The sequence below is a fragment of the Petromyzon marinus genome, unplaced genomic scaffold (genome assembly GCF_048934315.1).
Source record: "Petromyzon marinus isolate PM22_M1 ecotype Great Lakes invasive population unplaced genomic scaffold, UKy_Petmar_22M1.pri1.0 PM_G_Scaffold_2, whole genome shotgun sequence".
Classification (NCBI taxonomy): Eukaryota; Metazoa; Chordata; class Hyperoartia; order Petromyzontiformes; family Petromyzontidae; genus Petromyzon; species Petromyzon marinus.
In genome coordinates, this window is record NW_027422761.1 from 3,141,199 (window position 1) to 3,166,819 (window position 25,621).

Genomic DNA, 25,621 nt, shown 5'->3' on the forward strand with positions numbered 1-25,621 from the left:
GCCTCGCTGTCACGTGGTCGCCTTATCCGCGCTACGTTTTCTAAACGTGCCCTGCTAAGGCCTCGCACGTGGTCGCAAACGAGCGTGGGGGTCGCGTCACCCCGGGCCCGGCGGCGCGAAACGTCGGACCTCCCCCTCCTATCAGCCCGCCGGCACCGCCACGCGAGGGAATAGTTTTTCGCGTGTAACCTCGCCAATGGCTGGCATCGGCGGAACCCGTCAGCAGGCAACGATGAGCCAGGTAGGAGGGCGCACACGGGGAGAGAGGAGAGGGGGTGGTGGTGGTGCACCACGTGGTTCACACGGTGGTGTGGTGTGTGGGTGATGTTGTTGTGTGGGTGATGTAGTGTAGGTGATGTTGTGTGTAGGTGATGTTGTTGTGTAGGTGATGTTGTTGTGTAGGTGATGTAGTGTAGGTGATGTTGTGTGTAGGTGATGTTGTTGTGTAGGTGATGTTGTTGTGTAGGTGATGTAGTGTAGGTGATGTAGTGTGTAGGTGATGTAGTGTGTAGGTGATGTAGTGTAGGTGATGTGTGTAGGTGATGTTGTTGTGTAGGTGATGTAGTGTAGGTGATGTAGTGTAGGTGATGTTGTGTGTAGGTGATGTTGTTGTGTAGGTGATGTTGTTGTGTAGGTGATGTAGTGTAGGTGATGTTGTGTGTAGGTGATGTTGTGTGTAGGTGATGTAGTGTGTAGGTGATGTAGTGTGCAGGTGATGTATTGTGTAGGTGATGTATTGTGCAGGTGATGTAGTGTGTAGGTGATGTAGTGTGTAGTTGATGTGTGTAGGTAATGTGTGTAGGTGATGTAGTGTGCAGGTGATGTGTGTAGGTGATGTGTGTAGGTGATGTAGTGTGCAGGTGATGTGTGCTGATGATGTTGTGTGCAGGTGATGTGTTGATGTTGTGTGCAGGTGATGTGTGTAGGTGATGTGTTGATGTTGTGTGCAGGTGTTGTGTGCAGGTGATGTGTGTAGGTGATGTAGTGTGTAGGTGATGTAGTGTGTAGGTGATGTGCTGATGTTGTTTGGTGTAGTGATGTAGTGTGTAGGTGATGTAGTGTGTAGGTGATGTTGTGTGCAGGTGATGTAGTGTGTAGGTGATGTTGTGTGCAGGTGATGTAGTGTGTAGGTGATGTAGTGTGCAGGTGATGTAGTGTGCAGGTGATGTAGTGTGTAGGTGATGTAGTGTGCAGGTGATGTTGTGTGCAGGTGATGTGTGTAGGTGATGTAGTGTGTAGGTGATGTAGTGTGCAGGTGATGTTGTGTGCAGGTGATGTAGTGTGTAGGTGATGTAGTGTGTAGGTGATGTATTGTGTAGGTGATGTAGTGTGTAGGTGATGTAGTGTGTAGGTGTAGTGTGTAGGTGATGTAGTGTGCAGGTGATGTTGTTGTGTGTAGGTGATGTAGTGTGTAGGTGATGTAGTGTGTAGGTGATGTTGTGTGTAGGTGATGTTGTGTGTAGGTGATGTTGTGTGTAGGCGATGTAGTGTGTAGGTGATGTAGTGTAGGTGATGTAGTGTGTAGGTGATGTAGTGTGTAGGTGATGTAGTGTGTAGGTGATGTAGTGTGTAGGTGATGTTGTGTGTAGGTGATGTTGTGTGTAGGTGATGTAGTGTGTAGGTGATGTAGTGTGTAGGTGATGTAGTGTGTAGGTGATGTTGTGTGTAGGTGATGTTGTGTGTAGGTGATGTTGTGTGTAGGCGATGTAGTGTGTAGGTGATGTAGTGTAGGTGATGTAGTGTGTAGGTGATGTAGTGTGTAGGTGATGTAGTGTGTAGGTGATGTAGTGTGTAGGTGATGTTGTGTGTAGGTGATGTAGTGTGTAGGTGATGTTGTTGTGTAGGTGATGTTGTGTGTAGGTGATGTTGTGTGTAGGTGATGTGTGTAGGTGATGTAGTGTGCAGGTGATGTGTGTAGGTGATGTAGTGTGTAGGTGATGTAGTGTGTAGGTGATGTTGTTATGTAGGTGATGTTGTGTGTAGGTGATGCACTGTGTAGGCGATGTAGTGTGTAGGTGATGTAGTGTGTAGGTGATGTAGTGTGTAGGTGATGTTGTGTGCAGGTGATGTGTGTAGGTGATGTAGTGTGTAGGTGATGTAGTGTGTAGGTGATGTTGTGTGTAGGTGATGTGTGTAGGTGATGTAGTGTGTAGGTGATGTAGTGTGCAGGTGATGTTGTTGTGTGTAGGTGATGTAGTGTGTAGGTGATGTAGTGTGTAGGTGATGTTGTTGTGTAGGTGATGTTGTGTGTAGGTGATGTAGTGTGTAGGCGATGTAGTGTGTAGGTGATGTAGTGTGTAGGTGATGTAGTGTGTAGGTGATGTTGTGTGTAGGTGATGTAGTGTGTAGGTGATGTTGTGTGCAGGTGATGTGTGTAGGTGATGTAGTGTGTAGGTGATGTAGTGTGTAGGTGATGTTGTGTGTAGGTGATGTAGTGTGTAGGTGATGTGTGTAGGTGATGTAGTGCAGGTGATGTGTGCTGATGATGTTGTGTGCAGGTGATGTGTTGATGTTGTGTGCAGGTGATGTGTGTAGGTGATGTGTGTAGGTGATGTGTTGATGTTGTGTGCAGGTGTTGTGTGCAGGTGATGTGTGTAGGTGATGTAGTGTGTAGGTGATGTAGTGTGTAGGTGATGTGCTGATGTTGTTGTGTGTAGTGATGTAGTGTGTAGGTGATGTAGTGTGTAGGTGATGTTGTGTGCAGGTGATGTAGTGTGTAGGTGATGTTGTGTGCAGGTGATGTAGTGTAGGTGATGTAGTGTGCAGGTGATGTAGTGTGCAGGTGATGTGTGTAGGTGATGTAGTGTGTAGGTGATGTAGTGTGTAGGTGATGTTGTTATGTAGGTGATGTTGTGTGTAGGTGATGTACTGTGTAGGCGATGTAGTGTGTAGGTGATGTAGTGTGTAGGTGATGTAGTGTGTAGGTGATGTTGTGTGCAGGTGATGTGTGTAGGTGATGTAGTGTGTAGGTGATGTAGTGTGTAGGTGATGTTGTGTGTAGGTGATGTGTGTAGGTGATGTAGTGTGTAGGTGATGTAGTGTGCAGGTGATGTTGTTGTGTGTAGGTGATGTAGTGTGTAGGTGATGTAGTGTGTAGGTGATGTTGTTGTGTAGGTGATGTTGTGTGTAGGTGATGTAGTGTGTAGGCGATGTAGTGTGTAGGTGATGTAGTGTGTAGGTGATGTAGTGTGTAGGTGATGTTGTGTGTAGGTGATGTAGTGTGTAGGTGATGTTGTGTGCAGGTGATGTGTGTAGGTGATGTAGTGTGTAGGTGATGTAGTGTGTAGGTGATGTTGTGTGTAGGTGATGTAGTGTGTAGGTGATGTGTGTAGGTGATGTAGTGCAGGTGATGTGTGCTGATGATGTTGTGTGCAGGTGATGTGTTGATGTTGTGTGCAGGTGATGTGTGTAGGTGATGTGTATAGGTGATGTGTTGATGTTGTGTGCAGGTGTTGTGTGCAGGTGATGTGTGTAGGTGATGTAGTGTGTAGGTGATGTAGTGTGTAGGTGATGTGCTGATGTTGTTGTGTGTAGTGATGTAGTGTGTAGGTGATGTAGTGTGTAGGTGATGTTGTGTGCAGGTGATGTAGTGTGTAGGTGATGTTGTGTGCAGGTGATGTAGTGTGTAGGTGATGTAGTGTGCAGGTGATGTAGTGTGCAGGTGATGTAGTGTGTAGGTGATGTAGTGTGCAGGTGATGTGTGCAGGTGATGTTGTGTGTAGGTGATGTAGTGTGTAGGTGATGTAGTGTGCAGGTGATGTTGTGTGCAGGTGATGTAGTGTGTAGGTGATGTAGTGTGTAGGTGATGTATTGTGTAGGTGATGTAGTGTGCAGGTGATGTAGTGTGTAGGTGATGTGTGTAGGTGATGTAGTGTGTAGGTGATGTAGTGTGTAGGTGATGTAGTGTGCAGGTGATGATGTGTGTAGGTGATGTAGTGTGTAGGTGATGTAGTGTAGGTGATGTTGTGTGTAGGTGATGTAGTGTGTAGGTGATGTGTGTAGGTGATGTTGTGTGTAGGTGATGTAGTGTGTAGGTGATGTTGTGTGCAGGTGATGTTGTGTGCAGGTGATGTAGTGTAGGTGATGTTGTGTGTAGGTGATGTTGTGTGTAGGTGATGTAGTGTGTAGGTGATGTAGTGTGTAGGTGATGTAGTGTGTAGGTGATGTAGTGTGCAGGTGATGTTGTGTGCAGGTGATGTAGTGTGCAGGTGATGTAGTGTGCAGGTGATTTGTGTAGGTGATGTGTGTAGGTGATGTGTGTAGGTGATGTGTGTAGGTGATGTAGTGTGCTGGTGTTGTTGTGTGCAGGTGATGTGTGCAGGTGATGTGTTGATGTTGTGTGCAGGTGATGTGCTGATGTGTGTAGGTGATGTGCTGATGTTGTTGTGTGCAAGTGATGTGCTGATGTTGTGTTGGGTGATGTGTGTAGGTGATGTGTTCAGGTGATGTTGTGTTGGGTGATGTGTGCAGGTGATGTGTGCAGGTGATGTAGTGTTTGGTGATGTGTGTAGGTGATGTACTGATGTGTGCAGGTGATGTGTGCAGGTGATGTGCTGATGTTGTGTGCAGGTGATGTGTGTAGGTGATGTACTGATGTGTGCGGATGATGTGTGTAGGTGATGTGTTGATGTTGTGTGCAGGTGATGTGTGTAGGTGATGTGCTGATGTTGTGTGCAGGTGATGTGTGTAGGTGATGTACTGATGTAGTGTTGGGTGATGTGTGTAGGTGATGTACTGATGTTGTGTGCAGGTGATGTGTGTAGGTGATGTGTTGATGTTGTGTGCAGGTGATGTGTGTAGGTGATGTACTGATGTAGTGTTGGGTGATGTGTGCAGGTGATGTACTGATGTTGTGTGCAGGTGATGTGTGTAGGTGATGTGTTGATGTTGTGTTGGGTGATGTGTGTAGGTGATGTGCTTATGTTGTGTGCAGGTGATGTGTTGATGTTGTGTGCAGGTGATGTGTGTAGGTGATGTACTGATGTAGTGTTGGGTGATGTGTGCAGGTGATGTACTGATGTTGTGTGCAGGTGATGTGTGTAGGTGATGTGTTGATGTTGTGTTGGGTGATGTGTGTAGGTGATGTGCTGATGTTGTGTGCAGGTGATGTGTTGATGTTGTGTGCAGGTGATGTACTGATGTGTGCAGGTGATGTGTGCAGGTGATGTACTGATGTGTGCAGGTGATGTGTGTAGGTGATGTGTTGATGTTGTGTGCAGGTGATGTGCGGATGTAGTGTTGGGTGATGTGTGCAGGTGATGTACTGATGTTGTGTGCAGGTGATGTGTGTAGGTGATGTGTTGATGTTGTGTTGGGTGATGTTTGTCGGTGATGTGCTGATGTTGTGTGCAGGTGATGTGTTGATGTAGTGTTGGGTGATGTGTGCAGGTGATGTGTTGATGTTGTGTTGGGTGATGTGTGCAGGCTGAATTTGTAGAAGAAGTGGATGCGCTCTCCATCGTAATGAATCGGATGGGGAAGGATTTATTTCACATGGGCTACTACCTTGAAGCCCTCAAAATCTACGAGGAGGCTCTGTCCCTGCAACTCTGCCACTCCGCCTCTGTCGGCAGGTATCGTCAAATGCAGACGCATATCGTGACATCTAACGGGCAGGTTCCAAATGGAATTTGTGACATCTCAGCTTGGTCACACGCGTACGTCGTCACGGGATTGCCCCGGCGTTGACAATAATAATAATCAACGTGGTTAAATTTCGATTTGAAGCTTTCGTGACTGCAAGGATTCATCTTCTTTGGTTCTTTCGGTAAAGTCACCACCACCACCACGTAGAATGAGAATAAAATAATAAATTGATAAAATAAAATAACACAATAATAATATTCTCACTACAGCGCTGTCCTACCAGACACAGTCTCGTCCCCTTCGCCTGATGAAGGCCGCTTGTGTTGTGGCCGAAACGTCGTGTTAGAATATTATTATTGTGTTATTTTATTTTATCAATTTATTATTTCATTCTCATTCTACGTGGTGACGGTGGTGACTTTACCGAAAGAACCAAAGAAGAATAATCAATGTGGTGGCGCTGATCGGCTGGAGGTCACAACGTGAGATTGTTACAGGGTCAAGGAACGCGGTCGCGAGGTAGCAGCTGCTGTGCGTTGTGCGATGGAGACTCGGCGCTTGTTGCGCAACCATCCCGAGTCGGGATTTTATTTGAACTTTGATTTGCTGACTCCTCACCCCCCCCTTCCCTCAACCGCCTGGGATAAGAAGGCTCAACTAATCGAGTCTCTCACCTTTCTGAAGAGATGCCGCGACTCTAAGCTGTCTCTCTCCCCCTCCTCTGTTCCGACCATGGATGAACTCGTCCGTCTGAACGGGGCCCGTAGCTATCCGTGGTGCTAAAGTTGAGGGCGCTTTGTTTCCTCTCACACAGCTTAAAAGTCGTGATCTGAACGTGGCTCTTTCACTCCAGCGCTGTCCTACCAGACAGTCTCGTCCCTTCACCTGATGAAGGCCGCTTGTGTTGTGGCCGAAACGTCGTGAGAATTTTATTGTGTTATTTTATTTTATCAATTTATTATTTTATTCTCATTCTACGTGACTTTACCGAAAGAACCAAAGAAGACGCCTGCTTCACGTTTCAGGGCAAGTGCTCCTTTGATCGCTATCAAAGGGGTAACTTATCCCAGCCCCTCCCTTAACCTGTGTATATATAATCCAGGTCGTCTCTAAACTGTGCTCCCGACACAGATATTCTGCGTTGACTTTTACACCCGAAGACGGAAGCTCGTGTTGCCTCCGAAACGTCCGTGATTTAATTGTTTTGTCTTATTTCGTTTTATCTACGCGACTTTACCGAATGAAACCAAAAGAGTTATGAATCCTTGCAGTCACGAAAGCTTCAAATCTAGAATTTGATTTGAAGCTTTCCGTGACTGCAAGGATTCGTGCTCTTTGTTTTTTTGCGGTAAAGTCCCACGTTAGGTAAAAAAATAAAATAATGAAAACGACTAAAAATGAAATCGCGACGTTTCGGAGGCAACACAAGCTTCCGTCTTGTTTATGAATACCACGAAACATTTTAATAGTAATTGTTTTAACAGAAAGTAGTCACTTTTGACTGTTTATTTACCATGCATTAGGCTAGGCCTAGACTTGTACCGATCATTCTTGGCTGAGACCAAAAACAATCAAAGTGTAATTGCATTAAATAAAGTACCCACAGTAAATAACTCGTGAAATTAACTTAAAGTGAAGAGAACTACCAATAGAGACAGGCACCGAGGGTAGACAAAGGAATACAGAGATACAGGAGAGACAGCAAGACAAAATACAAAGGCAAAGATCCCCCGTGTAGCCTTAGCAGACTGTAGTGGCAAGTGCTGTTAGCGAGCACCTACGAAGCCGGCACCGCACAAGAGGGGGTGGGTGGCCAGCACCACGCCCGACCGCCTTTGTCTCCCCAGTGGCGATGTTTACTACACACCACACCAGGTACTCATTTGAGGCTGAGTCGACCTAGGAGAGGCCCAGGACCGGTTCAGATAATCGTCACTGGTGGTGGCCGTGACTGGGAATCGAACCCGGGTAACTGAGTTCATGGCACAGTGCCACCAACCACTACACATAGAGACAGGCATCAGCTGGGTCCGAGATGTAATAACGGGTGATAATGCTTCCCCTTGTAGGCCAGGCCTATGCCAGGAGGTGTTTGTGCTTTCGTGGGATGAACTGTTGCATTGGCAGTAAATGCCCTTTAAAAAAAAAAACTAGAGACCTTTGCTGTAAATCATGACATTCATTCATTAATCGCTGCGAGTGGATTTCAGTGAAACAAACCCCGAGTCGTGGCATTAAGCGACAGCTGACGTGTGACTCCTGGCAGAGTTGTTTCCCTGCTCTTCTGCAACATGGCCATGACTTACGTCAAGTTGGGGAGATTCGAAGATGCTGTGACCATGTCGTGCAAGTCCATCGACGCTGACCGGCAATGGTGCAAGGTATTCATTGCAGGCGGCAAGCCACACCTTTGCACGAGTCATCATCATAGTCAACAACGCGAATTGTCGTCTGTGTAAATATGTACGCTGGTCAGATGCTACGTTAATTCATATTTGGTATAATCCTTTTGGCATTGCCAACTGCTTTTCAAATGCATTTGGAAGTTGTGCCATCATGTGCCCCCCCCCAACGGAATTTGTTTTACAGCCCCCAGGGAGAGATAGGCCCACTCAACAGCAATGTGGGATGTCACGCAGACGGGGAGTTGAGGGAAACACAGCCACACACACACACACAGAGAGAGAGAGACGGGAGGGACACACAGAGACAGACAAAAATCTAGACACGTATCAAATATTTCCTAGATAACCTGCATATGCTGTTGGTGCACGTGCTCCGACCAAGCACCTTCTCTAAGGCTGGCACAGCCCCGGCGAAGGCGATCGTGTTACGTGTGGAGTAAGCGTCTCAGCGGTTTAGCGCGTTGCTCTTAACGACCCCACCACCTGTGTTCAACGTCCACCCACAGTTAAAACTGTCGTGAGAGATATCCACACTTGTCCTGGGCCCTTGCCCCGGTGTACAGGGTAGTCCCCGACTCACGACGGAGATGCGTTACGACGACCCCCCCATCGTAAGTCGAAAAATGGCCTAGCCCTACCCAAGAGTCTCAAGAAATGGTGATAATTTAGCATAACAGAGCAATTTACAGTACCGTACTGTATAAACTATATAGTGTATGTATTTATTAATTACTATACTGTGTTGCACAGTAAAATTAAAAGTAAAAAACAAGGTAAATTCTTTGCCTACCCACATGAACTGCAATTTCATAGAAAGTTTTTTTCAGGAAACAATCCCACACTCATTGCCAACACCAGTGACCATTATCCGAACCGTTCCTGGGCTTCCGCCGAGTTCGATTCGACCTCAAATGAGTACCTGGTGCATTGTGTAAATAATCGCAACTTAGGGAGACACGGGCAGCCCAGCATGGTGCTGGCCACCCACCCCCTCGTGTGCCACGCTGGTCTTCATAGGTGGTTTGCAAAACAGCACTTTCCCCAAAAGTCTGTTGAGGCTCCAAGGGGGGATCTTTGTCTTTGTGTGCAGGGTTACTATCAGCTGGGCACGGCGCTCGCTGGGCTGGGCGAGGCAAAGGAAGCAGTCGCTGCGCTGCAACATGGCCTGGCTGTCCTGCTTGTCTCCTCTGGCCACACCGTCAACCTCACCGTTGAATTCCTCATGGAAATGTTCAAGGCCATGAACCGTTAGTATGCCTTGGGATCATTAGGCGCAATGTCATACGGTTTGTGGGCACACTTACCGCAACACAGGCACGTGTGGTTTTAGATACAGAGGTCACCTCCTAGATGATGTGGATTTGTGTAGCGTGCATCTAAATGTGATTTGATCTCTTAGGCACGTGTGGTTTTATATACAGAGGTCACCTTCTAGATAATGTGGATCTGTGTAGCGTGCATCTAAATGTGATTTGATCTCTTAGGCACGTGTGGTTTTAGACACAGAGAGGTCACCTCCTAGATAATGTGGATCTGTGTAGCGTGCATCTAAATGTGATTTGATCTCTTAGGCACGTGTGGTTTTAGATACAGAGGTCACCTCCTAAATAATGTGGATCTCTGTAGCGTGCATCTAAATGTGATTTGATCTCTTAGGCACGTGTGGTTTTAGACACAGAGGTCACCTCCTAGATAATGTGGATCTGTGTAGCGTGCATCTAAATGTGATTTCATCTCAAGGTTCTGTAAGTGGACGGTGCGCGTTGTTATTTTGTACACATTGGGAACGCACACACACGAACACCGCATTCCTCACTCGAAGCTGACACACACATGGACGTATGATCAACACGCACACGAACGCCACTTTTCTCACCAGCAGCTGATGCACGTTTACACACGCGCACACACGCGCACACACAAATGGTAAGTTTTTTTCACGTAAATGTTCCCTTCGTTTTTACACCCTACGGTGTGACATTGCTACGTTTTTGTCTTTTACGTATGCTCCCACGCTTGACTTGGTGGCCTTTCTGTCTGTGTTGGCCGCAGGCAAGACCGACAACAAGAGCCTGTTCGTAGGGGTTCTCCGCATGCTTCAAGAAGAACCGCTGCTGCACACGGAGAAAGTGTGGCAACAGCTGCTGCGCGAGATGGCAGAGCAGGGCCTCTGGAAGGCACGTGCGGCCGACCGCGAGTCGCGCACGCCAGTCGTGTCTGATGCCCCTACGGGCGCGGCGGCATCTCCCGCTCGGCCTCGTGGGATCGTGTCACGCGTCTGCTGAGAGCAAGGCGACGTTTGCGGGCACCCTGGAGCATCGTACGGCACAACGACGGGGGTTTTACGGCGCTCCGTTCTGCCGTCAGCTTGGCGCGTGTGAATTGGCACGCGCAGCGTTCGCGCCGTCTTGGACGCGCGCGAATGCTCAACGAGCGGCGTTTTAATGTTGCGCGATCCGTTCGATGCACGCGCAGTTCCCGTAGTGATCGTGCCCTGTTCGAATTAACGGCGGTGTTTTCCAACGACTCGTGCTGGTTTTAACCTGGCTGACGTTAATGCTTGGGGGGGGGGGGGGGATAGCCCTCATGTCGTGGAACGTGTGTGGGTGATGTTGGTTTTTATTTGTGTCCGGTGTGCAAATAACAGGAGATGTACATAGTGGCGTGTACGCCCGATGACCTCCGACCCCTAAATTCTGTGGTGGGAGTGGAGCCGGCGTCATTAGTGAGTCTCTACTCCCTCTTTCAGGTGGGTCGATGAGTTTGCGATGTGGCCGTAGAATGTTTCTGGTCATACCCCTGTCATTACCTCCCGTAGCCACCAGTCCCTTCACACTCATAACTGATACCCCTGTCATTATCTCCTGTAGCCACCAGTCCCTTCACACTCATAACTGATACCCCTGTCATTATCTCCTGTAGCCACCAGTCCTTTCACACTCACAACTGATACCACTGTCGTTACCTCCTGTAGCCACCAGTCCCTTCACACTCACAACTGATACCCCTGTCGTTACCTCCCGTAGCCACCAGTCCCTTCACACTCACAACGGATACCCCTGTCATTACCTCCCGTAGCCACCAGTCCCTTCACACTCACAGCTGACTCCCCCTGTCGTTACCTCCCGTAGCCACCAGTCCCTTCACACTCACAACTGATACCCCTGTCGTTACCTCCCGTAGCCACCAGTCCCTTCACACTCACAACTGATACCCCTGTCATTATCTCCCGTAGCCACCAGTCCCTTCACACTCATAACTGATACCCCTGTCATTATCTCCTGTAGCCACCAGTCCCTTCACACTCACAACTGATACCACTGTCGTTACCTCCTGTAGCCACCAGTCCCTTCACACTCACAACTGATACCCCTGTCGTTACCTCCCGTAGCCACCAGTCCCTTCACACTCACAACGGATACCCCTGTCATTACCTCCCGTAGCCACCAGTCCCTTCACACTCACAACGGATACCCCTGTCATTACCTCCCGTAGCCACCAGTCCCTTCACACTCACAGCTGACTCCCCCTGTCGTTACCTCCCGTAGCCACCAGTCCCTTCACACTCACAACTGATACCCCTGTCGTTACCTCCCGTAGCCACCAGTCCCTTCACACTCACAACTGATACCCCTGTCATTATCTCCCGTAGCCACCAGTCCCTTCACACTCATAACTGATACCCCTGTCATTATCTCCTGTAGCCACCAGTCCCTTCACACTCACAACTGATACCACTGTCGTTACCTCCTGTAGCCACCAGTCCCTTCACACTCACAACTGATACCCCTGTCGTTACCTCCCGTAGCCACCAGTCCCTTCACACTCACAACGGATACCCCTGTCATTACCTCCCGTAGCCACCAGTCCCTTCACACTCACAGCTGACTCCCCCTGTCGTTACCTCCCGTAGCCACCAGTCCCTTCACACTCACAACTGATACCCCTGTCGTTACCTCCCGTAGCCACCAGTCCCTTTACACTCATAACTGATACCCCTGTCATTATCTCCTGTAGCCACCAGTCCCTTCACACTCACAACTGATACTACTGTCGTTACCTCCCGTAGCCACCAGTCCCTTCACACTCACAACTGATACCCCTGTCATTACCTCCCGTAGCCACCAGTCCCTTCACACTCATAACTGATACCCCTGTCATTATCTCCTGTAGCCACCAGTCCCTTCACACTCACAACTGATACCACTGTCCTTACCTCCTGTAGCCACCAGTCCCTTCACACTCACAACTGATACCCCTGCCATTACCTCCCGTAGCCACCAGTCCCTTCACACTCACAACTGATACCCCTGTCATTACCTCCCGTAGCCACCAGTCCCTTCACACTCACAACTGATACCCCTGTCATTACCTCCTGTAGCCACCAGTCCCTTCACACTCACAACTGATACCCCTGTCATTACCTCCCGTAGCCACCAGTCCCTTCACACTCACAACTGATACCCCTGTCATTACCTCCTGTAGCCACCAGTCCCTTCACACTCATAACTGATACCCTTGTCATTACCTTCCGTGGCCACTAGTGCATTCGCACTGTAGGCTGACTCAACCTGTCGGTGATTGTTCATAAGGTCATGCAAAATAGTCAAAACCTTTTTTACCCTGAGCTGCATTGCCATGTAGTCGTATGTCCTCGTCAAAGTTAAGTTTAATACCATGATCAAGAATATTCATATGCGGTGGCTGTCATTATCAACGTTTCGACTCCAATCACCAGGATGTATTCTAAATTAATGTTCAGATACTGAGTGTGGCCAGTTCCCTGTCTTGGGCACAGTTCAAACAGCAGGGTATGGCCTCTCTGGTGATGCCTGTGCTCGAGGAAGGAGTTTCCCAGGTTCACGTGAACTTGTTATCATTCCAAGCCACCAAGCCTGTTCGATTTCCAACTACTGTGCTAATTTATTTTTTTCTGCATCTGTTTTTTTTAACTCTTGGAACTCAAAGATAACACACAAATGTCTACAAGGGACAGACAAGATCGCATTTTTTAAATTCTTTTTTGGAAAAGTCAAATATACAGCAGCCTCTAACGCGTGATTATTCTCTAATCGACGTTGTTCCCTCTCCCTGTCTCTCGGTGCATTCCAACGGATGTCTCGCCGTGATTTTTTGCGTAATTTCCAGCTTTTATTTTCCGGTGTTTTCCCAGCGGCTCTCTGCGTTTCTCATCCGTGTCTTATTAGGCGATGATTGTGATCTAAGCAACCTGCCGGGTGGCTCAGTGGCAGAGCAAACGGCTCCCAGTTAGAGGGCTGTGAGTTCTAATCCTGGTTGGGAGTTCACTTCACCCATCATCATCATCACCCCTCAACCGTTTGATAACAAAGCAATCATCATCAGCTGTGAAAACCACAGCAAGAAAATTTGAAAAAAAAAATTCTTGCTGTGGTTTTCACACCTGATGATGATTGCTTCTTGTGTTGCAGTCGAAACGTCGTGAGAATTTTATTTCGATTTAAAGCTTTCGTGACTGCAATGATTCATCTTCTTTGGTTCTTTCGGTAAAGTCACGTATTTTATTGTTTCCCTTCTACGTGGTGGTGACTTTACCGAAAGAACCAAGAATATGAATCTCTCTCTGCAGTCACGAAAGCTTTAAATCAAAACTTTAAAATGAGCAACCACTTTGTGAGGATGTCAGCGGCAGTTGGCGTGTGGATCGACTCGCCCTCCCACCGTAGAAACGCAGAGTTTACACCGCTGGCTAGGGCCGTGAAACAGCAGATGAGCACCGCTTCAACTAATTTGGGGTAGGCAAATCACTTTTGACTTAACCTAAGCGAGAACGGTTTCAAGGGAGGAGACCCGTGGTGAACTGGCGTGTGGAGGGCCCTCCTGTGTACTTTTTGACCAGTGTCATCTTGCCACAGCTGCTGGCCCCGGGTCAAGAGAAGTGGATCGCCGTTATGGTCACGTGGCTCCTCAGCCACGGCGCGAAGCCCGCCTCCATCGGCGCCAACCCCTTGCACGCCGCGATGATCCTCATCCTTCACAAGGGCATTGATGGTAAGTAGCAAGAAGTGCGCGGTGATTCTTCGAGGTGCGCAAGTGGGAAACGCGTAAGAGTGTGTGTTAACCCAGGGGTGCTATTGTATTGCACGTATGTTTAATTAATTTTGCGCCGTTATGTGTGGTGGGTTCTGGAGACACTTTGGATAGGCAACTTCTTTATTACAGTACATAGTTCATAGTTAGTTCATAGTTCATTTATTTGGTATAGCCCTGTGAGCCATTCGGCTCTTGAATCGGGTGCAACCGCAACAAACAAAAAACATGAACAAGAAAACATCTTAAAGTGACTTTGTGTTGACTGTGCAAACAGAAAATTCAGGAACAAAAATATCAAAATATTCCTGAAATAGCACCGTACACCAACGCTGTGTGCAAAAATCCCAGTGGGATGCAAGTCAAATAACAACAACAACAACCACAAGACAACTAAGATTAAGGCCATCAGTCTAACTCCGCCACGTGGCGGTGAGCGGCCGTCTACGGGCAAACTGGCCGGCACGTCGGTTCGCCACCCGGGCCACGTCGCGGGCTCGGCGCCTGCTTAGCTCGCGAGAACCGACAGGGTCGGGAGGCGCGCCTCCGGGCGATTGGCGCAGAGAGCCGCGTTTCTCTGGAGCTGCTTATCGCTTTGCGCCGTGTTTTTTTATCTGTCGCCAGACGAAGAGGGGCTGCGCGTCCTGAAGCTGCTCTTGGAGAAAGCCCCGAACGTCAACGCGAGGGACGCGGGCGGCAACTCCCTGCTGCACCTCGTCTTCTCTTCGCCGCCCTCGAAGCGCCACGACGAGATACTGCGCCTGCTCGCCGCGTGCCGCGTCGACGGCGCGTGCCGCAACAAGGCGGGGAGGCGCGCGTTCTGGGGCGTCGGGCCGAAAGACCCCCGCGTGCGGACGTGGAACAGCCTCGCCCGCGAGCAGAAAGGCGGCGGCGGCGGCGGCGGCGGGAGCGGACGCGACGGCGGGAGACGCAGGCGCCCGCCGGAGCGCAGGAGGGCGGCCGGGCCCGAGGCGCTCGCCTCCGATCCCGTGGGCGAAACGGTCGAGGAGGCGGGGGAGGACGACGACGGCGACGACGGCGACGTGGAAAAAGTGGACGCCGCGAAGGAGGATGCGGTCAGTTTGGCCCGAGACGCCTTGGCCCGAGAAATCGAAGGGCTCATCGAGGAGTACGACCCCGCGGAGACGCGGGCGGCGAGATCCGCGGAGCCGGCGTCTCCCGCGCCGACGGCCGCCGAGCCGCCCCCGAGCGTCGCCGAACGCCAAGCCGGCGGCGGCGGCGGCGGCGGCCCTCCGGACGCGCCCGACGAAGCGGACGGTTTGTCCGACGGCGAAGACGCCCGCGACGAGGACGGTGTCGGGGACGGCGACGACGACGGTGACGACGGCACGGCGGGCCCTGACTTTGAATCGCTGACCTGGGAAATCGAGTGCACTCGCGACGCCCTCAGAACCCTCAACGACAAGAGCCTCCCGCGCGCCGCGAGGAGGAATATCGTGAGGGTGATTTACTCGCTGGGCAACGGTGACTGGCACCTTCACCGCATCAAGAAAGTGAAAGGCGTCGCCGAGTCCAGCGAGATCAGGCTGTTTGAGGCCAGGGTAGACAGGGCCGCCAGGCTGCTTTGGGAATTGGCGATCGACTTTTCGCCACGTTGCAGTGCCAAGCCCGAGAAAATCACCGGCTCCGAAGAGTCTGCTTCGGGAGGAGAGACGACTGGAGAAGTCTACAGCGAGATCATCCGCATTTGGGACATTGTCCTTGATCACAAGCAACTCGACCACAGAATAAAGAGGATCATTTCCTCCTGCGACCGTGGGACGTCCTGCTCGCTCCGCCGCAAGCTGAAGGGCATCGAGCGAGCATCGTTCCCCTCGCAGCAGAACGTGCGGCGGAGGTACCCGCTGCTCTTCGTCAAGGCGGGCGGCTCCGCCGGTGCCCGGCCCGTGTCGGCGGAAGCCCGGGATTACTTTCCTCCGGCGAGCACGACGGAGAACGAGTACAACATCGAGAAGTTCCACACCTTCGGCACGACCGTGGCGCTCAACGTCCTGCGCTGCCCCGAGCAGACGATCGAATACCCGTTCCGCGTGGGAGAGCTGGAGCACGCGGTCATCAACCTGAACCCCATGCCCTCGGAAGCCATCATCCTCGTTGGCCGCTCGGGCACCGGCAAGACCACGTGCCTGATGTACCGGCTGTGGAACACGTTCGACAGGTATTGGCAGACGACCGCGCTCCGGGGAGAGCCGTGGATCCCGAAGGCCGCGCTTCCGCCGCCTCCGTTGCCGGACGACGCGGGAGTCGGGGAGGACGTTGCGTTTGACTGCCCCGTGAAGAACGGCTGTGTGGGTGATACCGGCCGAAAGGGAACGCGCGAGCCGGAACGAGAAGCTTGCCTCCATGCTTCAGAGCTTTTCGACGTCGACCGAGGAAATGATTTCTTGGAACCTGCGGCCGAGCTCGGTGCCGCACGGCTCGCAAGTCACCAGCCCGAGGGAGGCGCCGCTCCAATTTGTGAACATCTTCATCAGCTGTTTGTCACCAAGAACCACGTGCTGTCTCGAGAGGCGCAAAGGAACTTTGTGGAACTGTCCAAATCTACCGCCGGCACCCGGCACTACTCGCCCGTTGACATCAGCGGCGTGTACAGGCTCCAGGACGTCAAAGACGAGAACTTTCCGCTCTTCTTGAACTCGCGACAACTCCTCCTGCTGCTCGACGCGTCGCTCGCGAACCCATTCTTTGCCAGGAACGGAGACGGGAGCTTAAAGGAAGCCGTCCGCGGGTGGTCCATGGACGACGACATTTTGGGCCTCGGCGACACAGAAGACGCGATGGAAGAGGATCCTGACGACGAGGAAGACCACCGGGCGGACATCGGCAAACTTCACGAATCCAAAAAAGAGGACCCCAGGAAGTTCGTGACGTACGAAGTGTTCACGAGCGACATCTGGCCCGCCATGGTGAAGGGGAAGAGCCCGTATAACCCTGCCACAGTGTGGATGGAGATCAAGTCTTTCGTAAAGGGCTCCGTGGAGGCCCTCCAGAGCCCCAACGGGGTCCTCGGTTTGGAGCACTACGAGGAGCTGGGCCGGAAGCGGGCGCCAAACTTCACCGGGGACCGTGGCGAGGTGCATCGGCTGTTCCGCGCCTACCAGCACGTCAAGTCCCAGAGGTGCTTCTTTGACGAGGAGGACCTGGTGTTCCACATCTACTCTCGCCTCTGCCGGCTCGAGGTCACGCCTTGGTCAATACATGAGCTCTACGGGGACGAGATCCAGGACTTCACGCAGGTGCAAAATCAACCGTGCCGGTGCATGCGTTAAGTCGGTCGGAATCGGAACGTTTATTTGCATTGGAGGAATCCGATGAGCTATGAAGCTAAATTTTGATTTAAAGCTTTCGTGACTGCAGGGATTCATATTCTTGGTTCTTTCGATAAAGTCACCACGTTGAAGGGAAACGATAAAATAATAAAAATAAACCATCACGACGTTTCGACTGCAACACAAGCAATCATCATCAGGTGTGAAAACCACAGCAAGAAAATTTGAAAAAAGTGGCGTTTTTTTCTTAACGTCAGCACCACGCAGAGCGATTTGACAAGTTTGTTCAGATGGACGAGTCCATCTATGTTTGGAAAAGAGGAGGGGGGAGACGAAAATAATGGATGCGGTCTGAAAGCCACCGTAAGCGTGAACAATCAATTAAGACCCGAAATGAAAGGACTTTACCGAAAGAACCAAGAATATGAACTATAAAGCTCTTTTTTTTACAGATCTCCAGATCTCAGGGCACATTTGGAGATGTGTTCCTGATTTTTGGATGCATCTGAAAAATTATGAAAATTGGTACCTAGATAAGAATTTCGGACGAGATCAGAATTTACATCATTAGACCTCCTTTGCCAGTACCAAAATAAAATAATAGGGTTTTCCCCTTTTTTTTCTGGCAACAAAACTGAAACCTTTTTTACAAGGATTAATGTTACTGCATTAACCACAATACCTGCAGTCAAAATGCAAACAAAAAACACACACTATGATAATATATGTGGCATTGTCCTTGAAACTAATTGGTCCACACCAAGGGACGAGCTTGATGATTCGCTACCGCCTTAGTGCTGCGTGGTTAGCGAATCATCAAATAACACGTTATTTAAATGCGTGCCTACAAAGAGCAGCGTACTTCAATAGGGATTGCCATTGGTAGGGCTATTTTAATAAACAATGAATAATAAAGAGGAAGGACAAGTTCAAAGGCCTCGCATAATGCACATGCATAATGTACGTTGCCTCAGTAATCCCCCCCCCCCCCCCCCCCGTCAATTGTGCAAGAGCCCAGCTGCGTGGTCAACACATCTATGCCTCTATATAAGGAACGAAACAGTAAGACTTTTCCACAAATCTGGCTGTTGCCTGATGAAGCTAATTGTAATTACTGGCGAAACGTCACGGTACTCAGACTGTAAATGTTGTGGCTTGGCTCTCCAACGCACAACCGGTGTGCTGTACTAGTACACAACACTATACACTACACTACTATACACTACACTATACACTACACTATACACTACTATACACTACAGTATACACTACATTATACACTACACTACTATACATGACACTACACACTAGTGCTGTACTAGTGATGAATTGGCCACGTTCTGTTTACGTGACAATCCTTACTAGTTGGCTGTTTTGACGACACATTTATATATTTACGCGATTTAACCCAAAAACCTCTATTACGGATGATATTGGTCGCGAAAGCCTACGTGACGTGTTAAACTGCATTGCGCACGTGTGGATTCTTGTATTTCACCACGGTGACCCACAGAGCATTAACCGGGTCCATAACTAAATAGCAAGGTTAGGGAGGTGTACAGCACGCCATTGGTGAAAATAACCAGGAGCGACGGGCCAAAGTGTGAAGCAACACTTGGGAATCAAAAAGAGCGGAACAAACGTCTCCCACAAAATAAAAACGCTGAGATAGACCCTGGGCCGGGACATCCGGCTAGGACGTCGGGGGACTGACGGGCGAGACTAACGGCGGAGTAGAGGTTCCAAGGAAGGAGAAAGCGGTGTAGACAGACGACGGCGATTCGGAGAAGCGACGGCGAAGAGCCGCCGACACCGCCGGGAGGCGTTTGCCCAGCAGCGGGAGGACGTTGACGGTGGAGAGACGACGGCAAAGTAGGTGCCGACTGACCGAGCGCCGTCACCTGCGACCGCCGCCCCCCCTTCGCCCCCTCCACCCACCACCACTCCACCGTGTCCCGTGCGCAGGCCGAGCTGGCGTTGCTCATGCGCTGCTGCGCCGACCCCAACGCCATGTTCCTCACGGGGGACACGGCCCAGAGCATCGTGCGCGGCGTGGCGTTCCGTTTCAGCGAGCTGCGTTCGCTCTTCCACTTCGCCAGCCTCCCGCCAAGCGGCGGCGGCGGCGGCGCGGCGCGTCGCTCGCGCATCGACGTGCGCAAGCCCAAGCGTCTGTACGAGCTCTGCCAGAACTACCGCTCGCACTCGGGTGAGCGCCCGCGAACACGTACAGGCCTGCGCCTGGGCGGGGGGGGGGGGGGGGCAGGCGGGTGGCACGCCGAGCCGCCGTCGCTGCCACCGAGGTCCGGGTCTGCGGATGTCCCCGGCGCGAGGTACGCGCCCTTGGGGGGGGCGTCCGCCCGTGTTCGGTGACTCTCCTTGGCTCCGTGTGGCAGAGCGAGCTGGTTGGACTCGGGCTCTGAACCGGCATCTAATGAATCCGCTGTGGTTATTGGGGAAGGGCCCTTTTTTGCCGTACACCGCCGCCCTTCCGTGAATGCAGCCGGGAGCAAAACTAGTCGGGCTCATTGAACGGTGAAGCCTGCAGCAGATAGTTTAACATGGAGGCTTTTCGCAACCATTATTAGATTGCGTAAATGTGAAAATGCGTCATTAAACCCACCACCACCCAACACAGCAAATTGGTAAGGTTTGTCACGTAATCAAAACGTGCCAATTAGTTACTGCTGCTGAGTATCGCCGGTTCTCGTAATGCTATTAAAAACGCGACAACCTCGGCGCAAAGTCAAGTCGCGCCTTCTTCTCAGGTCGGGACCACGAGTTTAAACACTTGGTCCGTTAACACGCGGCCTCCGCACGATCCCCCCCCCCCCACGTAACCACCGCCGGTCCTTCCTCTCCCACGTGCCCCCTGCGTCCCTTCGCGCCAGGCATCCTGGCGTTCGCCTCCAGCGTCGTGGACCTGCTCCAGCACTTCTTCCCCGAGTCGCTGGACTGGCTGCCACGGGACCAGGGGCTGTTCGCGGGGCCGCTGCCCGTCCTGCTCGACTCGTGCAGCTCCGAGGACCTGGCCATCCTGCTGCGAGGCCACCAGCGCCGCGCCCAGCCCATAGAGTTCGGGGCGCACCAGGTTTGTTTGCCATTGGGCGGCGGAGGTCGGCTTTGTTTTTTTTTGTCATCTGTAATCCGTGTACAACCTGGTGGAAACCGGTATGAAACCGGTATAAAGCGGTCTGAACCGGTTTTCGGCACGTGTAGATATCTGCAGCAGTAAACGTAACCTTTTAAACTCGGGAACGAAGGGAGCTGCCTGCCGCGGTGGGTGTCATAGGCAGCACGCTGGACTTGCAATCCAGCGGTCGTTGATTCCGGGGCACAGCAGCTGCAACAATGGAGCAGGTTTTTCAAATCCCTCCCCTCCCCCACTATCCACTCTGCAATACACACGGGCGCACCGCAGTCGACTGGCAGGTTACGCGTGGTGGGATCAAGTGAGGGTACGCCTCCTCCTTCCAAGACGTTAGCTTAGGAGACAATGCCAGATACCCTCTATTGGAAGCCCTTCTTCCGGAAGTGGCATGAGCAATAAATCAATTGCAGGGCTTGCCCCTCTATCTCTTTTCGACCCAGTAACTAGGACAAATGTAACCGAGGGGTGATCTAGGCCGCCGTGAGGTTTGTACGTCCGCGTGTGCGCCAATCGGTGCATTCGTTACTTAAAAGTTCCACTGGAATCGGTTGCCGTTTCCTAGACTTTCATAACCGGTAATCGTTGCTCAAGCCGGTTATCGGATCAGTTACCAGTTAGCAACAGCGGTTTGTACGTGTCTTAGCTTTCCACTCGCGTACGAAGCGCATGGCACCCTCGTTTGAGAAATGGGCCCGAACGATTTGTTACCGAGATACCTCTGGATGTAACGTACGTTGAACTTCTTTCGCCTCCGTACGTAACCAACCGTGCTAGTGTTCAGATGTAGCCTCGCAGTTCCAAGCCGAGCCCGTACTCGAGCGTAAGGAGTGCTCGGTGCAGGTTAGGGCTCGTCTACACGTAGCACATTGTTATCGCCTGCTTGTGAGTGTGCACGTATGCCCCCTTACACGCGAGTCATTACACAGGTAAACACGCATGGTGTAGTGGATATCAGCCGGAAACCTGGGTTCCATTACTGGTCGATTCAGCCTTAAAGGACCATCTTGTGCGGCGTGTAAACTTCAGCGCTTGGGAAACAAAGGCGGCCGGGCGTGGTGCTGGCCACCACCACCACCCCCCTCGTGCTCAGCAGAGCCACTCGCCCCAATAGTCTTGCGTGGTGCCGCTACAGGGGGTACCTTTGCCTCTTGCGCGCGACAGGTGATCCTGGTTTGTAATGAGAAAGCCAAGGAGCAGCTCCCAGAGGAGCTGAGCCTGGGCCTGGTGCTCACCGTCTACGAGGCCAAGGGGCTGGAGTTTGACGACGTTCTCCTCTACAACTTCTTCTCCGACTCGGAGGCGAGCTTCCCCCCCCCCACGGCCTCCGCTTGGTGCCCGTTGCACGTGTCCCCGATATTGCCACCTTTCCCTCCTTGTCAGGGGACTCCTCGGTGCGGCCATCATGCCCTGGCGGCACGTCTTCACCCTCCTTCTGGTCACGCCGGCTCAACTCTTTCCGCTCGTCTCGTTCTCTCGCTCGTGCGTCTGGCGTGCGCGCGTCCCCGCCGACCCTCCTCGCTCCGGCCGCGTTCTTTACGCCCGCGGGGGGGGCCGTGCGCAGGCAACCAAGGAGTGGCGGGTGGTGAACTCGTACGAGGCGCCTGCCCGCAGCGACGACGCCGGCGCCGTGCCCTCGCCGCGGCCGCTGGAGGAGACGTTGCTGGAGGAGGAGGTGCTGCTGCCCGGCTCCCGCCCTCTCAACTTTGACCCCATTGCCCACAAGGTCGGCTCCTCGCTAACGGTCGCTCGCTTGTCTGGCCAGCTATCGCTGCACAACACAAAGCAAGCGGACGATACCTCTCCTTCGTTGATATTTTAAAGATGTTTTTTTTACATAATTAAAAATAAGAAAAGGTTTTAACCCTTTCTGGGAAATTAAACAGGAGGTTTAAAAATAGAAACATTTTGCAAGGCATCAAGTCTGCATTAACCACCACACACAGTACTTGTGGCAAATCATGCCAGGCAAGGCCCACTGAGCTACACAGCTCTTTTTCAGAAGCGGCCTGGCCACAAATCATAGCTCAGTGAATTAGCTTATGATGTGGATTTCATTTTTCCTCAGCCAAATACTCCAAATGCATGTTTCTAAATGTGGAAACGGAGAGAAATCCACGTGCCCACGGGGGAGAAACAGGCAAACTCCAAATACACAGGTGCCAGGCTTGGGGATGGAACCAGTGACCTTCTCTGTACCACGCGAGATAGTTAACATCGCGCCACTGTGGCACCCGCACATCCCTGTCCTCCACGTGAAAGCACTTCTCACATTCCCCATCACGCAACGCTTCTCAGATCGCGCATTCCCAGAGTGCCTTGCGGTAGACAGGAAGTTTTTAAAAGCGACTTTATTTTTCACACGGCGGCAACAGATCTGGTTGAACGGGACGCGTCGTCCGGTTATTGACGTCGTTGCCGCCGCACACAAAGCCGGCTCCACCGACACCGCTGACCGTGCCGAGCGTTCGCCCCCCCACAGGGCCTCTCCACCTGACGTTCACAAACCCGAGTCGACTTCGGAGCAGCGCTTGAACCCCGTGCGCACATTCGGCCGTCTCGTCACTCCGCTGCTGGATGAGGGCCTCCCCATTGGCCAGGCGGGCTGTGGTGGGGGGGGGGTGATTTGACCATACTTCACCACGCCGGTCAACGTCAGTTGACGAAGTCGGGGAGCTTAGACGTGTGAGCATGGAAGCGCAGTATAACAATTTGATGTTGCTACACCTCTCCCACTGCTGCTCATCACGGAGCTCTGCGGCCTCCAGCACATGTTATGCATGGCGGTCACGCGTGGAAGCACTAGCCAGGCCCAAATACCAGCTTAGCTTCTTAGAACTGATGAGCATATTGAGCAAATATTCCAGGCGATTACTCAGTGGCGATTACACGTGGCAGTAATCATCGCCCGCGACTGGCAGACTCATGCCTGTTGGCGGGTCAAGTGCCGAGTCACCTTGTGAATTGGCGCTTGACCTCATCTGAGATTAGATGTAAGATTTTTTATTTAAAGCTTTCGTGACTGCAGGGATTCATATTCTTGGTTCTTTCGGTAAAGTCACCACGTAGAAGGGAAACAATAAAAAAAATAAAACAATAAATTTCTCACGACGTTTCGACTGCAACACAAGCAATCACCATCAGGTGTGAAAACCACAGCAAGAAAATTTGAAACAAGTGGGGGTTATTTTTAACGTTAGCACCACTTTTTTTCAAATTTTCTCGCTGTGGTTTTCACACCTGATGATGATTGTTTGTGCTGCAGTCGAAACGTCATGAGAATTTTATTTTAATTATTTTTTTATAATTTTATTGTTTCCCTTCTACGTGGTGGTGACTTTACTGAAAGAACCAAGAATATAGATAGATGTAAGGTGTACAGCACTCTGGGACGACCCAGCGTACAGGAGGGAGGTGGCACTCTGTCAAACGCAAACCGTTGCCGTCATCGACATTGTTCGATGAAAAGGCATTTGAAGAATCCCCCGGGGTGAAAATTGGCGCGGGGTTTCATTTTTTTGTACCCTCGTGAAAATTGGCAAGCTGGAACGGTTTGTGTCAAAACCATCGCTGATCTCGTCACCGAGCGCAAACCATCGCCGCAAACTCCGCCCCACCCTTGCAGCGGCCTTTGGCTGGCCCGTTGAACAAAGACGGCCGCCGCATCGCGCGCCTTCAGGGTGCGCTTCCACAGCTCTCTGAAACGCCTCTCCTTCTTCAGGACCGCTTCTCGCGTTGTTTAGTTTCGTTGTTCTTCATCCCACGCGCCTCCTACGAAGGTCGGTTGGCTACGTACGGCGTGAAAGACGTTCGACGCTACGCGCCGGGCGCCTCCGCACGCTCGGCGCGTCTCTCGCACACACACACACAGACACACAGACACACACACACAGACACACAGACACACACATACAGACACACACAGACACACAGACACACACACACACAGACACACACAGACACACACACAGACACACACAGACACACACAGACACGCACAGACACACACACACAGACACACAGACACACACACACAGACACACACAGACACACACACACACACAGACACACAGACACACACACAGACACACAGACACACACATACAGACACACACAGACACACACACACAGACACACAGACACACACACACACACAGACACACACACGGACACACAGACACACACACACAGACACACAGACACACACAGACACACGCACAGACACACACACAGACACACACACACAGACACACATACACAGACACGCACACACACGCTGCGGAGGGCGGCGGCTACACCGAGCGGCAGGGTTTCCACTTGCCAAGGGGGTTTTACCGAGGCCACGCGGCGACGCCGGCGCGCCGGCTCACCGCGCCGTATCCATTCCCCCAGGTGCTTGTCGGCGAGCTCAAGCGCCTGTACACGGCGGTGACGCGCGCCCGGGTCAACCTGTGGGTGTTCGATGACCACGAGGAGAAGCGCACGCCCATGTTCCGCTACCTCGTCGGGAGGAACCTCGTCACGCTCGTCCGTGCCACCCCGGGCGAAGAGGAGGGTGGGTGGCGGAGTCGCGTCGCCGCTTCGGCGATAACGCTCCGCCGGCTCCCGAGCCGATCGGCCGTCCAACTTGCGCTCGCACGATCCTGCTTGTCCCAAGAGCCTCCATTCAGCCACTGACTAGCACTCGTCTCACTCCACGGCACTCTCCATTCTCCTGCCTCTCCCCTCTCATCTCACCATACTCATCTCCATGTCCTCTCCTGCCTCTCCCCTCTCATCTCACTCACCTGCAGGCACTCTCCTGCCTCTCCCCTCTCATCTCACCATACTCACCTCCATGTCCTCTCCTGCCTCTCCCCTCTCATCTCACCATAATCATCTCCATGTCCTCTCCTGCCTCTCCCCTCTCATCTCACCATACTCACCTCCATGTCCTCTCCTGCCTCTCCCTCTCATCTCACCATAATCATCTCCATGTCCTCTCCTGCCTCTCCCCTCTCATCTCACCATACTCACCTCCATGTCCTCTCCTGCCTCTCCCCTCTCATCTCACCATACTCACCTCCATGTCCTCTCCTGCCTCTCATCTTACCATACTCACCTCCATGTCCTCTCCCGCCTCTCCC

General features: G+C 51.8%; 1 protein-coding gene across 1 annotated transcript in view; it reads left to right on the forward strand.

The window, feature by feature from the left end:
* LOC142912355 (TPR and ankyrin repeat-containing protein 1-like) overlaps positions 1–25,621 on the forward strand; it is a 27,088-nt gene continuing 1,467 nt past the window's right edge. Inside the window, exons 1-13 of the mRNA XM_076060524.1 lie at positions 1–241; positions 5,425–5,573; positions 7,853–7,967; positions 9,082–9,238; positions 10,044–10,168; positions 10,639–10,740; positions 13,886–14,021; positions 14,685–17,317; positions 19,316–19,556; positions 20,239–20,438; positions 21,660–21,797; positions 22,060–22,221; positions 24,888–25,164. Of these exons, the coding sequence (XP_075916639.1) occupies positions 197–241; positions 5,425–5,573; positions 7,853–7,967; positions 9,082–9,238; positions 10,044–10,168; positions 10,639–10,740; positions 13,886–14,021; positions 14,685–17,317; positions 19,316–19,556; positions 20,239–20,438; positions 21,660–21,797; positions 22,060–22,221; positions 24,888–25,164 (4,480 nt within the window). The 5' untranslated portion in view covers positions 1–196. The remainder of the gene's footprint in view (positions 242–5,424; positions 5,574–7,852; positions 7,968–9,081; positions 9,239–10,043; positions 10,169–10,638; positions 10,741–13,885; positions 14,022–14,684; positions 17,318–19,315; positions 19,557–20,238; positions 20,439–21,659; positions 21,798–22,059; positions 22,222–24,887; positions 25,165–25,621) is intronic.